This window comes from Eurytemora carolleeae, unplaced genomic scaffold (genome assembly GCF_000591075.1).
Source record: "Eurytemora carolleeae unplaced genomic scaffold, Eaff_2.0 scaffold653, whole genome shotgun sequence".
Taxonomy (NCBI): Eukaryota; Metazoa; Arthropoda; class Copepoda; order Calanoida; family Temoridae; genus Eurytemora; species Eurytemora carolleeae.
In genome coordinates, this window is record NW_019396735.1 from 137,901 (window position 1) to 154,635 (window position 16,735).

Here is a 16,735-nt window from a genome sequence, read left to right on the forward strand (position 1 = left end):
AAAATCATTTTAAAAAGAGGGATGTGTGAGAATTAAAAAAGTGATTATCATACAGTGGCAACCAGAACAGAGTGGAATAATTATCGTCGCCTTCTTTTTTCTTAATATTTGGTCAAGACTTTAATCTACTTTAACTAATAATTTTCTCCTAATTTTCTTCAAATATGTTTTTCAAAAGTTTAAATTTTATTTAGTATTTTATATTGGCAGTTCAGTGAAGAAAGATAAAAGAAAGAAAGAAATAAAGAAAGAAAGAAAGAAGGAAAGAAAGAAATAAAGAAATAAAGAAAGAAAGAAAGAAAAAAGACGACTTTTCCCCTCACTTTTTCAGATTAATACTGTATAAAACATAAATCAAACAATATAGCAAAAAAACGTGATAATATGAATTGTATGAATTACACTGGTTGGATTACAATAATAATGACTAATTGAAAGGTTTAATTATCCTCTAATGACCCTGTAATAGGAGGAACCAACCAGACCAATATATATAATTAAATCTGCAGATTTCTCAATATAATCAATGAGAAGAGACATCGTGAGAAATCATACGGTATTCTGGAAAATCAATAATACATGGTGTCCCAAAATATAATGCATGGTGTCCCAAAATATAATGCAGGTTGTCCCAAAATGTAATTCAGGGTGTCCCAAAATGTAATGCAGGGTGTCCCAAAATATATTGCAGTGTGTCCCAAAAAATAATGCAGTGTGTCCCAAAAAATAATGCAGGGTGTCTCAAAATATAATGCAGGGTGTCCCAAAATATTATGCAGGTTGTCCTAAAATGTAATGCAGTGTGTCCCAAAATATAATGCAGGGTGTCGCAAAATATAATGCAGGGCGTCCCAAAGTATAATTCAGTGTGTCCCAAAATGAAATACAGGGTGTCCCTGAATAAAATACAGGGTGTCCCAAAATAAAATTCTATGTGTCCTAAAGTAAAATGCATGGTGTTCATAAATAGGATGCAGGATGTACCAAAATGTAAAGTGTCCCAAAATATAATGCAGGGTGTCCCAAAATATAATGCCAATAGTCCCAAAATATAGTGTAGGGTGTCCCAAAATATAATGCATGTTGTCCCAAAATGTAAAGCAGGGTGTCCCAAAATATAATGCAGGGTGTCCCAAAATATAATTCAGTGTGTCCCTAAATGAAATACAGGGTGTCCCTAAAAAAATAAAGGGTGTCCCAAAATAAAATGCTATGTGTCCCAAAGTAAAATGAATGGTGTTCATAAATAAGATGCAGGATGTTCCAAAATGAAATGTAAAATGTCCCAAAATATAATGCAGAGCGTCCCAAAATGTGATGCAGGGTGTCCCAAAATATAATGCAGGGTGTCTCAAAATATAATGCAGATTGTCCCAAAATATAATGTAGGGTGTCCCAAAATATTATGCAGGGTGTCCCAAAATATAATACACCCTGTATAATTCAAGGTTTCCCATAATGAAATACAGGGTGTCCAAAAAAAATGCTATGTGTCCCAAAGTAAAATGCATTGTGTCCATATGATGCAGGATGTTCCAAAATGAAACGTAAAGTGTCCCAAAATATAATGCAGAGCGTCCCAAAATTTGAATCCCAAAGTATAATGCCGTGTGTTCCACAGTATGATGTAGGATGCCCCCAATATAATGTTTGATGTCCCGTAATATTATGTAAAGTTTCCCAAATCGATGTCCGAAATATTACAGGATGTCTCAAAATGGCATGAAAGGTGTCCAAAATATAATGTAAGATGTCCCAAAATATTATTTAGGGTTTCCTAAATGATACCGGGTGACCCAAATTTACAATGCAGGGTTTTCTAAAAGTATAAGTTTCTAGATAAAAAGTAATCCCGTTAAATATATAAATGTTGGGTTGTTCCTAAGGGATAAACTTCTAGTTCTTAACCAATAAAAAAGTTCTTAAGGCTTAAGAAGATGTTGTTTAGACTTAAGAAGTTTAGTCTTTATATTGTTTAGACTTGATCTTGTATAGGCTTGATCTTGTTTAGACTTGAGAAAATCTTGTTTAGGCTTGATCTTGTTTAGACTTGAGAAGATCTTGTTTAGGCTCGATCTTGTTTAGACTTAAGAAGATCTTGTTTATGCTTGACTTTGTTTAGACTTGAGTATATCTTGCTCAAGATGGATTATATCTTGCGTAAGCTTGATTATATTTTGCTCAAGCTTGAGTATATCTTGCTAAAGCTTGATTATATCTTGCTCAAGCTTGAGTATATCTTGTTCAATCTTGAGTACATCTTGCTCAAGATTGATTATATCTTGTTCAAGCTTGAGTATATCTTGCTCAAGCTTGAGTATATCTTGCTTAGGCATGACAAGAGTTTTCTAAGGCTTAACTATAATAATCTATAGTTTTAATGTTGGATAAAATACCTATCCTCCCGGTGGGAAACATATGTGGGGGAGAGGAGTGCAGCATCATAGGAAGATTTATGATTAGGATAGTCAGAGGAGGAGGAGGAGGAGTAGGAGGGAGAGGATAGGTATGAGGAGGAGGAGGATGGAGAATAAGATTGAGGAAGAGAAGAGATATAAGGTTTGGGTGTGATCGAGTGAGGATAGGACGGATAAGAACCTTTCCGAGCTCCTAATCCACCAGAATGGTAGGTACTGGACGGATGGTTTTCCGGGTAGGTTGATTCAATTGGAGCACCGGAGTGAGATGTGTCGGAGTAAGAGAACGAGGAGTGATGGGCAGAGTAGGGTTGAGAAGTAGGATGTGAGTAGGAGGAATGTTTGTTTTCGGAATAGGAGTAGGGATTAGGATTAGGCTTAGAGTAAGTTTTTGGATAAGTTTCGGAGTATTTGGAGTGATAACTGTCAGAGTAAGTGCCTGGATGAGAATCCAGATGGTTGATTGGATGAGAATCCAGATAGTTTATTGGATGAGAATCCAAGTGAGAAGCTGTTTGGCTCTTTGAAAAGATGGGATGAGGTTTTGAAGGATGGGTTGGGATTGGAGGGATCCCAGGGTTGGTTACAGGAGTGTATCTATGTGGAGAAGGAGTAGGAGCAAGGTATGGTCTAGGAGTACTAAATCCGTAGATACCACTGTATCCCTCTTCAACGGGTTCAAACAGAAACGGAGGATGGGAGTTTTCAAATCCGGAGTTAAATCCTTCTCCAGGGTTGGAGAAAACTTCATCCTGAACCTCTGAACCAGGAAATCCATCTGCAGAGTCAATTCCGAAGAGTTTAAGTCCCAAGGGAGGGAAGTTCAGCTGAGCTGAGGATGGTTGGAGAGAGTTTAAACCCTGAAACCTTTTCTCCTCCTCACGCTCCAGTTCAAGATCAGGATTCGGTTTATTAAACCTAAAAATATAATTTGATAAAAAAATATTACTTGCCTCAAAATCTAATTTTCTCAAACCAATACCGGAGTCAACCTTTAATATTTGATCAGATTTCACTTTTGCAAAATTAGAACACTATATATACTCTGACAAGAGCCAAAAATAGCTTTTGTGGACGTATGTCGTATATCTCTTTTCAACGAGAAGAAAGAATTGTCACTAAGATATCAGCATATTTTAAGTAAATTCATAGGAAAAACGACCATTAATTTTGAAGCTAAGAGGACAAGGAGGAACATGAAAGGTAAGAGGTCAAGGAACATGAAAGGTAAAAGTACAAGGAACATGAAAGGTAAGAGGTCAAGGAACATGAAAGGTAAGAGGGCAAGGAACATGAAAGGTAAGAGGTCAAGGAACATGAAAGGTAAGAGGACAAGGAACATGAAAGGTAAGAGTACAAGGAACATGAAAGGTAAGAGGACAAGGAACATGAAAGGTAAGAGTACAAGGAACATGAAAGGTAAGAGGTCAAGGAACATGAAAGATAAGAGTACAAGGAACATGAAAGGTAAGAGGTACAAGGAACATGAAAGGTAAGAGGACAAGGAACATGAAAGGTAAGAGTACAAGGAACATGAAAGGTAAGAGGTCAAGGAACATGAAAGGTAAGAGTACAAGGAACATGAAAGGTAAGAGGTCAAGGAACATGAAAGGTAAGAGGGCAAGGAACATGAAAGGTAAAAGGTCAAGGAACATGAAAGGTAAAAGGACAAGGAACATGAAAGGTAAGAGGTAAAGGAACATGAAAGGTAAGAGGTAAAGGAACATGAAAGATAAGAGGACAAGGAACATGAAAGGTAAGAGGACAAGAAACATGAAAGGGAAGAGGACAAGGAACATGAAAGGGAAGAGGACAAGGGACATGTAAGGGAAGAGGTCAAGGAACATGAAAGATAAGAGGACAAGGAACATGAAAGGTAAGAGGACAAGGAACATGAAAGGGAAGAGGACAAGGAACATGAAAGGGAAGAGGACAAGGAACATGAAAGGTAAGAGGACAAGGAACATGAAAGGTATTAGAGCAAGGAATATGAAAGGTAAGAGTACAAGGAACATGAAAGGTAAGAGGACAAGGAACATGAAAGGGAAGAGGACAAGGAGCATGAAAGGGAAGAGGACAAGGAACATGAAAGGTAAGAGGACAAGGAACATGAAAGGTAAGAGGAAAATGAACATGAAAGGTAAGAGTACAAGGAACATGAAAGGTAAAAGGGCAAGGAACATGAAAGGTAAAAGGACAAGGAGCATGAAAGGTAAGAGTACAAGGAACATGAAAGGTATGAGGGCAAGGAACATGAAAGGTAAGAGGGCAAGGAACATGAAAGGTAACGAGTTCAAGAAGCATGAAAGGTAACGAGTTCAAGAAGCATGAAAGTTTAAAGATAAAGAAACATGAAAGGTATGAGGACAAGGAAAATAAAAGTTTGAAGATAAACGAACATGAAAGGTGTAGGTGTAAGTGTAATGTACTTGAAGGAATTTATGCTAAACTTTAAAGTTGAAGTGGTGTTGTGTGGTGAAGGGATGATATTAAATTTTATTGTTTATTTGTAAACAAACAAACAGATACTTAAACAATATATTTGTTTGTCTAAACATTGTCCAGAAACCTTTTGGACATTAAACCTGCCTTTTGTAATATCATTATCTAAACTTGTGATTATATTGTCTCTTACATGGGGATTAAGTTAGGATTAGGGGATTAAATTAGGATTAGGGGATTTCGGAACCATGTGAATACTTAAATATCACCTTTAACTTGTCTTATAAAAGAATTAAACGAGGTTTACCTTGTCTCTGGAATAGGATTAATAAACCTTGAATCATTAAAATCAAATATATCTCTTCCCTGTACCGGAGATCCTACTCCTTCTACCTCGAACCGACTAAAGTAACAATAGTAATAACAACTAGTTGAAGTGCCCGGGGTTGCCCGTTGAATTTTAGAAACACTTTGAATTCAAACTTTTCATTTTCCTTTACGAGTTCTCTGCGAAAATGGCTTTCGCATTTCTTACTGATAAGAACCAATGCAGAAATTCACAGAAAAACAACGATATCTTCCACATTTTTATCAGATACCGTTGCAAAGCGGGCAGTGCAATCTTTGCATGGAGGGTGAATTAAAATTACGTGTACAGTCCCTTTAATTCGTTTGCGTATAAGGATGGCTCACTTTTTTCAAAATACAGTCCCTTTAATTCGTTTGCGCATAAGGATGGTTTACTTTTTTCAAAATACTCCCCGGCCGTGTCACCATCTTTGGGATTAGAAACACAACCAGAGCTGGGAACTTTTGTGATATATACCCAGAACCCCAATAATCCCTTGATCTGGATATTCACACTGGGCAAATCTAACTTTTACGCTGAATCTGGTGATTTTGGATATCCTTAATTTCTCTGTTCTCTCATTGGTTGAAAGCAAAATTTCCAGACTTCTGATTGGCTGTTCGTTTTCCACAGACGACATAATGCTTTAATAAAACTTTAAGCGATAATTTCTATCTCGTCTTTGTCTGTTGAAGCTAAAAGACTAATAATCGTTTTATTTCTATTTTTACAAGAAACTGAGTTTTAGCCACAAACTCTGATTGATATTTCAAACAAAAAACTCTTTTTGTTCAAATAGTCAAAGTTCGAAATATCAAATGTTTACACCATCAGATTCCAAAGATATAGGAATTAGAAAATTTGAGTTTGTGGCAAAAACTCAATTCTTTTCCGAACAGAAATTCAAATTTAACTAAATCCCTAATCTAAAAATCTCAAAACAAGATTTTATATTCTCCAAGAAAGAAAAGAATTAATTTGATAGAAAATTGGCGAAGGAGATTTCAAGACAATCGCCACGGATTCAGAATTTTGGCGCGAAAGCCGAGAAAACTTCTGAACTTCTTTTTAGAAAATCCCAGGGTAGGGGTCAGGGAGGGTGGGGCTAGAGGACCACTGCCCCCGTCCCACTGATTAATTAAAACACATTTCTTAAATATTATTTCTATTTCCTTGTAAAAACTGGAGTTTGTTTCGGTATCCGGGCTGCCTGTTTTCTTCGGCTGTCAGATCTCTAAATTGGTAAAAATTTTAAAAATCAAATTCAAAATTCAAACTAAAATTTTAGTTTTTTTATCTCTGAATTGACAAAAAAAAATTGAATTAACTGTGTTATATATTAAATGTCTTTTTCATGCCCACATGATTTATTCATCTGAGTTTTATGAATTATTTGCATTTGATTTAACATTTTTTTTTTATTAGTTTATGTTTCATTATGTTGAATGATCTAGTGTTAAATCAGGCTTTTTGTCTAAAAGAACTGAGTGCTAATTTAATGAATTTAAGCCGCGTCTCAAATCCGCCAAAAAACCTTTTTTAATTGAGCATTGGCTTAAATCTTGAAATATTGAATACAATTTTAATCTTTTTTTAAATTCGGCCTTTGCAGACATAATTTCAAGTAAAGCTTCATTCATAGAGTGGCATATCTGATTCACACACCTTTAAACTTTCATCTGAGTAACACCGGGAAATATTTCGGCGTAATTTTTTAATGTGCCAAATTAAACAAATGTCCTTCTTTTTCAATTTTACAAAAAAAATTAAGAAAATTAACAATTTCAATTAGAAAGCATATTAGATATCTCTTTGTCTTGAGCAGACAAATGTTAAAAGGGTACCGTCGTGAATCAGAAGTGAAACTTTACAAATAAAGGTTCACTTATAATTACGTCTACAGTCCCTTTAATGCTTAATATATTAACCTGCTGTTCTCTTCGTTGGTGTTCCACAGCAAATTTACCAGTTTCCACACTCACACTTACAGTTTCAGCATCCCTTAGATAGATAGATAGATAGATAGATAGATAGATAAAGGGAGTGTGTACCTGTATTACCTGTAAATAAAGGGGGTGTATACGTATATAAAGGGGGGTGTACCTGTATTACCTATATAAAGGGGGTGTATACCTATATTACCTGTATAAAATATGGTGTGTACCTGTATTAAATGTATAAAGGGGGTGTAAACCTGTATTACCTGTATAAAGGGAGTTTTTACCTGTATCACCTGTGTATAAAGGGGGGTGTACCTGACAACCTGTATTACCTGTATAAAGGGTGTGTGTACCTGTTTTATCTGAATAAAGGGGGTGTATACCTGTATTACCTGTATATAAAGGGGGTGTGAACCTGTATTACTTGTATAAAGGGGGTGTGCACCTGTATCACCTGTATATAAAGGGGGTGTGTACCTGTATTAACTGTATATAAAGGGATTGTGTGCTTGTATTTAAAAGGGGTGTGTACCTGTATTACCTGTATATAAAGGGGGTGTGTACCTGTACTGAAAATCTGTTGGTAAATCTATAATCCCCCTGAACCCAATCAACTGTCCTCTTACCATCCCTAGGCCTAGGAAAAGGAAAAAATAATGGTTAATGATAATAATGGATAATAATTGTAATATGATAATAATACTGATAATGATGTTACTAGTAATAACAAGGAAAATAATACATAATAATAATTATAATGATAAAAATGTTAATATTAACATTAATAATAATAATAATTATAATAATAGTAATATATAAATAATAATAAAACAATTCTTTCTAAACAATACAAAAGGGTATTTTTCATTTTCGAGAATGAAAATAACTGAATTTTAGTAGAAGAAACATTAACAACACAAAAAAATGTTCTTTTCAACGCCGGGGGGAGGGCTTAACCACCCTAAAATGTTGATCCCCACATCTTCCTTAATCATCCACTCATTCGTTTTATTTACAGTTTTACAACTCTACTCAGAATAAGATTTAATCAAGCATTAAAACTACAAAACCCAATAAACTCATTTAAATTAAATGATTTTATAATGTTGATATCTCTAAATAGAGTTTAAATGTCAAGAAGAACATCATAAACATCAAAATAAACAGTTTGAGGATTTTATTTTACAAAACTGGGAGTGTTTTAGAAGTTTTCTGAAACTTAATTAAAAACTACAGCTTTTATTTTGAATAAAAACAATTCACTAAAGAGTAGAAATCTATCAACGTTTGCACAAAAATTGGCAAAATTTTGAGTTTTACAATTACAAAGAAAAATGGCCGCTTGTAAAGCAACCTAACGTTTAAATTGCTGCCTAAAAGCCTAGTTTATTTTTCGACTAATTTTAAAGTTGTTGACGCTCTGTTCAATTAAACAGATTGTATATGTAGAAGTAATTTACAACTCTAAATTCACAACTTGAAATATTCATTTGCGTTAAAATGAAAAAAGTTTTAAAAAATTTAACTCTGCAACAATCTCCTTTATTCTCCCAGCTGCAGCTGGCATAAATTGACAAGTCAATTTTATAGAGAAACTGCAAATGAAAGTAATCAATTTTCAACTTAAAAGAAGGATATCGCATTTATCATGGTTTGGACAAAGGTTGAAAAAGTAACGTTTTAAATAGGAAATGCCACTCACTTCGCTCTAAATTGTGCATGATCCGAGCCGGTACAAGTTACAACATGTACTGTATATGCATTCTGTCGTACCGGCGAGTCTGGTAGAGTCGACCCAGCACGTTTTATGGAACAAATGTAGTCTGGAAAGATCACAGTGCACTCTATAAATGAAACGAAGAATAGCGTCTACAGCTCTACAGTCTATAAGGGTTTACGGCGATAATGAATTTAGCGAAAGAAGCCGAAAACGAAGCGGAAAAAAATATGCGACAATTTTCCGAAATTTTGCAATAATCTGTTTCGCGAAAATCTCAACATTTTTGGCGAAATTCTCGCATTTTTTGTTTCGGCGAAAAAAATTTCGCTGAAACCCTACTAAAGTCCCTTTAAGCAATAATTTTTTTATTAAAATGCGACTGATTTAGAAAGATGCAAATTAAAGAGCACGATCAAACTTGCCCTACCCTCTCCTTACTATTATTTAACAATTTTCCTAAATTTAAAACAAAATTTCAAGCTTGGCTAAAAAAAATTATTTAAATGTCAAGTTTTTAAGATTCTGGAAAAAAAATTAGAATTTTATACAATCCTGGTGTTGGTAATTATACAACGTGATTTGGAACAGAACTATAAATGACTAATCAGAAAATATCCAAAGAATCTTTATTTAAATATAACTTCTAGCAAAGAAACCATTTTCTTCTTATAAAGAACATAAAAGATCTCGTTTTTTAACCCCTTTTTTAATTAAAATAAAACTATATATATACTTTTTAAGGTTTTGTCTACAGATATAAATTGTCCTAGAATAAATTAATGAATAATATTAAAAAAGATGGATCAGTTTAATTTTCTTAGTTTTGTATACATAGAGTGTATACAGGGTGTCCCAAAAAACATGATTTTATTAGTAGAGTTGTACCCAATAAACATGGTTGTTTTCAAGGTTATAATGCAAGGAAAGTTATTTCAGAGGTGTACGCATCATTTATACTATAGTGTACTGTCTCTGAGCCCAAAACTTAAGACAGGGTATCGATATGAAAACCAGTTTTGAAACCCGGGTTTCACAAACGGGGTTAGGCAGTTTGGTGGATATCAATATTTATGTTTTAAATATTTTTTTTATTTAGTTTCTTCATATTCTCCATTTTTGTCGAATCTCTTAAATCAAAATCTACAAAATGTTAAAACCCCAAAAAGGAAACTCGGGAGTTTCGTTCAACGATACTCTTTTAAATTTCGGGCTCTGGGCGGTAATGTAAACACAAGACGGATGTCGAAGCCTGACATGGGATCCATCTTTCACATAAATAATCAATGAAATATATTCTTGTCATAGGAAACTATTTTGTGAATTAACAAAATTATCAAAATTTCATGCTTTTAACTTCCTCGGATACTAAACGAACACTGGCGCATATAATCTTTTTTACAAATTCCGCCCAGAGAGAACTGGGATCAATATGTACGCAGAGTATACGCTACTACAATAAACTTTCCTTGCATAATAACCTTGGTTGTAATTATAGAGTATATACATTGTACAGACAAGTTGTCTGTACAATGGAAAGAAAGGCTGTTTTGTTTGTGTGCTATGTTAACAGCATGTATGATGTAGTAGGCGCATCTATTTTATTTGTATACAAGACTCTTTTCTTCTTATTTTACATTTAAGGGAGACTGCTTCGAAAAGTTACATCAATTTTTAATTCTGTATATTGAAGTTTTGCAACGCCCCAGCCTTTTATTTTACCTAACTAACACTTTTTTGTCACAAAAGAAATATGCATTTTAGAACTATATTAAAAGTTATTTTTAGTACAAGATTTAAGAGGTGATTGGAAAAATTCGCATAGATTTCTGCGTGAAAGCTAGCAAGTTGCAGCCTTTGTATCATTGTGCAGAGATATCCGTCTGTGGAGTGAAATTATTTTTCAATTAGGTGTTTAACAAATCAAAAGCACCCCCCCCCCCCTACCCATTCCTTTTTATATATGATTCGAATTATGTTATGACCATTTAACTTTTTGCGACGTCTTGTATTCTGTATTGTTGTATACCAACTGTCACGGTGCAGAGATATAATTTTGGAAGGGGTTGTTTAGCTTTAACTCGATATGATAAGAACTTAAACCTAAACTGGCTAGGGGAGGGGGGGGGGGTAATTGCGGCCCATCCCCCCTTCCTATAGTTTTCTTGTCCTTGAACTCTTTATTCCTATACGCCTGAATATTTTCTCAACTTTTGAGATAAATTAATTTGAAAAAAGTTTGTGAACGCTTTTCCTCTTAGTGTTCACCTTTTTTCGTTTCCACAGATGTTTTTGCCATGTTGCTCGTATAGAAAAAATGAATATTTTCTCAAAAATTAACAAAAATATTTGATAATTTTGTGAGAGAATAAAACTAAAAACGAATAAGAAATTAACAATATATTTATACAAAACTAAAAATTAACGTTTGTTTAATATAGACTAAACCATGTGAAGTAGCTGTATTACATTCTATAATAATTTTCTATTAATTATCAAACCTCTGAATATTATATATTTTAGTTTTCTATTAATATTATATATATACAAGTACTACAAGTAAACTTATATGTAATTAGGATTGAGTGATAAGTGAAAATCTCAGATTTGTTTACAGTCAAAAAACTTAAAAGTTTTAAACAGAAGAGTGTGCTCATTTGAGCTCACAGTGAACTAAAAAATATCTTCTATAATAAATATCGGGTAACACAATATACTGTAAGTTTGCAGTACGGTTGTACATTATTAAGGATTGATGTTTGTATACTTCTACATGAAAAAAAAACACTATTCTTTTGAACTGCATTTCAAATGAATATGTACCATGGTTAGCTTAATCATGTGATATATAATGACGTATATCTTAAATTGCAACTATTTCTGACTGTGCTGTAATACGTAACATGATTGTAACCATGTGATATAGATAATGACGTAGGAATTGCCATTACGTCTATTAACTTTTACTTGTAACATATAAACCTCAAATACATTAGTTGATATAGAAACTCCGCTTTGATTACAGTGCAGAGTAATTGCGTCTTCGTTGAAACATTCCGGTTGAGATCGTACCTCGGTATATGGTATAGATCAATTAAGAGCTTATTTAATAGTTAAACTGTGTCCTCCTTGAAACATAAGGGCTGAGATCATACCTGGGTTTTTGGTATAGATCGATTAAGAGCTTGTTTGATAGCTACGCTTCTGTCCCTGTGTGGCATTTAGACCTTGATAAATAGCTTGTTTAAAAACTACGCTTGTGTTCCTGTGTGGCATTTAGAGCTCGATTAATAGACAGTGTCCTTATTGACACCGATAGCTAACGAGATCGTGCCCAGTGGTAGTAGCGTTGATAGTTCACTAGTTTAGTAAAATGGGTCTGTTTACACTGCACAATTGTAGTGTTTCATGCTCATTGGACTTTTCAAAGTTATAACTTGATTCTAAAAGTCGTCTTCATATTTCGGGGTTTTCTGGCTACCTGTGTACTTTTAGCAAAAATTAAAAATCTAGTTTAGATGAAAATAAGAACTATTGCAGGGTTTTGATGGATTAACGGAACATTCTAGGGTGTTAGCAAATTGTTGAAAACTAAGGGTTTAATGTTTGATTACATCTGTAGATAAAGCTGTTTAAGATAAACTCTAATGTAGATAGAGCTGTTTGAGATAAACTCTAATGTAGAAAGAGCTGTTCGAGATAAACTCTAATGTACATACTAGATAGAGCTGTTTGAAATAAACTCTAATGTAGATAGAGCTGTTTAAGATAAACTTTAATGTAGATAGAATTGTTTTAGATAAACTCTAATGTAGATAGAGCTGTTTGAGATAAACTCTAATGTAGATAGAACTGTTTGAGATAAACTCTAATGTAGATAGAGCTGTTTGAGATAAACTCTAATTTAGATAGAGTTGTTTGAGATAAACTCTAAAATCCAAGTTTAATGGTTACAAGGCATAAAAAATAATTGCAATAATCATAGATTAAATGTATTCAAGACAGACACACATAATTTATTGTTTAGTTGAAAATAAATAACATGTCACCAACATCTACTTTTGTATACGCATGTTTATGACTGTTATTTTGGGACTGGAAACGTTGATGAATTCTTAAATTAATTATTAAGCATAAACTATCTAAAATTATTTGTGTATTTGTATCAGTACTGTACAAAAATATTATATTATTATGTATTATTATATATGTATTAGTATTGTACAAAAACTTAAATTATAACATTGCTATTTTTTTCAATCTAAGTTCAATTTTCAATTTAAGTTTAATCTAAGTTATACTTTCTCTATGAAACCGAACCAGGATATTTTTCCAGATGCATAGAAACATACGGAGGGATGCAAAGACAGTGGTTTAATTTATAGTTTTATTACACTTAAAGTTTATCCTGTCAGCTAGAATTAGGGTTTCCAGCGAAGAGAAGAAAAATGTTCGCGCACGCGAAAGTTTTCTCTCGTATTTTGCAAACTTTTTCGACAAACTTCGCATTTTTTCGCGGAAAATTTAGCTGGAGACCCTTTTTAAAGAATGTGTGAAAAATACCTAACTTTATTTTAAATAAAATATTCTTTATTTCGATATAACAAAAAAAACTATTTTTAAGAAAAAGAATTAGAAAAGGAAAATTTTCTTTTTTTCATTAAATAAAAGAAATAATTAAATCGAGGAAGGGCTTAAAATTTCTAACATTCCATGGTATTTTGGAAGAATTTTTACCCCTGGTTGGCAGGTATATATCTGGAACCTTGTCTAGTCCAACCAAGAATGCAATACAGGTTGCTTCAAAAATATTAAGATCTCTTCTGCATATGCACAGTCCAAACAGTGTCCCACAGAAACATGTTGATAAGTAGGGATATAATATACAGGGTGTCCCACAGAAACATGTTAATAATTAGAGATATTATATACAGGGTGTCTCAAATCTTTGCTTAATCAAATAAAGAGCTAATAAGGTATTTATTAGAAGACGATTTTTATGTAATGCGTTTAATAATTCTTTGAAAATATATATTTATATTTTGGAGCTACTTTTTGTTTTGATATTTCCAAAAACTTGTTGTTGCGCTACAGATTGAATACAATCTCTTTATGTATTACATTAACATATGAGGCACACCGTACGTGTTTGCAACACCTATATTGGTATTCATGCATTTATACTTTATTATAGAGTCGTGCTATAGATTCCCACAACGGTCTACTCAATCCTGGAAAATATGAATCCACTGTTGAGATCGGGAGAACTTTGTCTTTTAGTTGATCTTACTAGCCCACTTTTGTTTGTGTAGCCATGGATTTAAAGATTTAAAAATTCAGATTCACTGTGACCATATACAGTAAAAAATATTTTTTGCCGCAGAAATGTTGTGCAAATCTTTAAAGAGAACTTCCGAAATTTGCAACAACAAAAAAATGTTGTGGCAGGTTTTTTCCGAAATGAATTTAATTATTTAATATTACAATTAATATAAAATTGTTATTAAATTCCTGATTAATCTTACCTAGTATCATCCAACAATACAGCACCATCCTACTACTGCACATTTTTATCTATATTTGAATTATTGTTACTTTGATCTATTTTTGAAAACATTCTTTTAAACAAACACAAAAACGTGGGCAATTATGATATATGTAATACTAGCTGAAGGGCCCGGCGTTGCACGTGGAAAAAAAAATTGAAAAAAATGTTGAATACAAATTTTGACAAAAATATTTTAACAAATATTGAAAAACATAAATAAAAACAATGTCGAAAACAATTTCGATTTTTTTTAGCCTTTAACATCCCCAGGCCACCCATGAGTGTCCACAAAAATATTCAGTCCAATCGGTCCAGCCGTTTGGCTGGCTATACGCAACATATATACGAATGTCTTGTTTTATTATATAAGATGTAATATGTAGATAGTTGATTTTGGATAGATTTTTTATTAGGTTAATGACAACAACAGCACTTTTTTATAACTCCTGTATTCTGTATCCAGTATTACCTCTGTATCCTGAGTCCAGTATAACCCTTATATCCTGTGTTCTGTATCGTGTATCTTGTTACCTCCTGTATCCTATATCCTGTAAATCTTCTGTACAGTAATTATCAGGAAGTCGACGTACTTTAGTTTTAAGATATGACTTAAACATTTAAATAGTCCAATGAACATGGGGAACATCAATTGTGCAGTGTAAACAGATCCATTTCAATTAATAAGTGAGTTAAAGCTATTTTCTTTATAAAAGCATCAATTGCACTTTAGTATTGATGTGATGTTGTCTCTCTTTTCATACAGTTTTCTGTTTATCACTGTGTCTTGTATAACTTCTATATATTGTATCAATGTATAACCTCTATATCCTGTATCCTGCATTCTGTATCTAGTTTCCTCATGTATCCTATTGTGAAAATCTGTTATATATTGTATAACGCCTGTATCCTGTATCTTAAGTCCTACATTACTCCTGTATCCTTTATCCTGTATCCCGCAAAACTTCTGCATCCTGTATCTTAAAATTAAATCACGTGTATCCCTGCTATCAGCGCGTATCTGACAACAGCATGTTGGTGGTTAGAATAAGACTGTCTATCTACCAACACTGTGGATCTACCAGTTGTTACACTAAAAGTTCACAAAAATGTCACAGACCTAGGGATGTAGACTTACACTTATTTAAGGAATAGTTCAACTTCAAAACCATTCTCAAATTAACTTCATATTTTATATTTGTTAAATATTTTTCTAAATAAATGTAGAAACCGTCCCAGACCGAAAAAAAGTTGATTAAATTATTGAATCCCTGTTTGATAATAACTCCTGAGTACTCCAGCGCCTACTAAACACACGAATATGATATGCAGAGTGCAGACTGTTCCTTAAACCACGAGGTTTAAATGTCAACGAATATTCTCAAAACTGTTTCTGTAATTATGTTCATACACATACAATATACATACATTCATACAGGTATGTATATTGTGCAACTTGCGTATACCACTCAAAATGTTGGTTCATTTGAAGTACTCTACGGTGTACACAGCTGGACTTGGTAGTTGGTTGTACGTACAGTATATGTACAGACTAGAGACGGCAACATGGGACGGTACACCAAATGAGTCATCTCAATTCTTTGGATTAAAATATTGTTCGACTTGGACGCTCTAAATGGTACACCCAGAGATGGGCATTGTTTTTTTACCGGAAATTTTTTTTTAAAAAGAACGAAGTTTTTGAGAACAAACAAAATTTTTCGCGGAAAAGGGTGTCGCTGAAAAAAAAACGAACAAAATGGATCGATTAGAGAGATAAAAAGATGATCTTTTTTTAAAAACGAACGAAAAAAGTTAACGATTTAAAAACGTTCGAACAAACTTGAAAAATTATTGTTGTTTACTAAACGAACAAATTTTCCACGATATTTTGAAAAAAAAACTATAAAAATGGGTCGTTCACGAACAATGAAAGAACATAATGAAAAAAGTTGAATGTGCCCTTCTTTAAGTACACCACGCAATTAAATATCACTAAAAGAGTACAAACATTGATCTTTAACCTTTGGTCGCGCTTTTAATCTAATTTCAGATAGATCTGGATTTATGCGAGAGATAAAGAACACGCCCGTTTCCAGGGTGGGGGTGCAATGGGTCAGGTGCACCCCCTTTCTCCTTAAAATGGGGTGCAAGGAAAAGTTTGAACTTCTCCCCCTTCACCTTACACAGTAAGATGCTTGGCATAATTTTCTCTTGAATAATTGAAATATCAGCATTTAGAATTTTCCAAAATTGTAATAATTCTGTATTTAGCGCGCGAAACAATGGTTTACTGAAGCTGTACCTTCAGACAAATCAAATTAA

General features: G+C 33.4%; 1 protein-coding gene across 2 annotated transcripts; it reads right to left on the reverse strand.

Annotated features, from left to right (window-relative positions):
- Window positions 1-264: 264 nt before the first annotated feature.
- On the reverse strand, window positions 265-14,452 carry LOC111707941 (DNA-directed RNA polymerase II subunit RPB1). Of its 2 annotated transcripts, none has more exons than XM_023481131.1 (6): window positions 14,391-14,452; window positions 7,713-7,785; window positions 7,137-7,209; window positions 6,381-6,442; window positions 5,167-5,262; window positions 265-3,335 (listed from the first exon to the last, which is right to left on the reverse strand). In XM_023481131.1, exons 1-6 carry the CDS (start codon window positions 14,431-14,433, stop codon window positions 2,378-2,380), a joined length of 1,305 nt encoding a protein of 434 aa, XP_023336899.1. In that variant the 5' UTR covers window positions 14,434-14,452; the 3' UTR covers window positions 265-2,377. The 2 variants fall into 2 exon arrangements, with proteins under 2 accessions (XP_023336899.1, XP_023336900.1); XM_023481132.1 differs by lacking the exon at window positions 14,391-14,452 and adding an exon at window positions 8,851-8,981.
- Between the last annotated feature and the right edge of the window lie 2,283 nt (window positions 14,453-16,735).

Coding starts and splice junctions, on each gene's coding strand:
- LOC111707941 (XM_023481131.1), bottom strand. CDS start 14,433: ATGTGCAGTAGTAGGATGGTGCTGTATTGTTGGATGATACTAG. Junction 7,210..7,712: donor CCAACAGATTTTCAGTACAG/GTACACACCCCC, acceptor TATCTATCTAAG/GGATGCTGAAACTGTAAGTG. Junction 5,263..6,380: donor CAAACTCCAGTTTTTACAAG/GAAATAGAAATA, acceptor TTGTTACTTTAG/TCGGTTCGAGGTAGAAGGAG.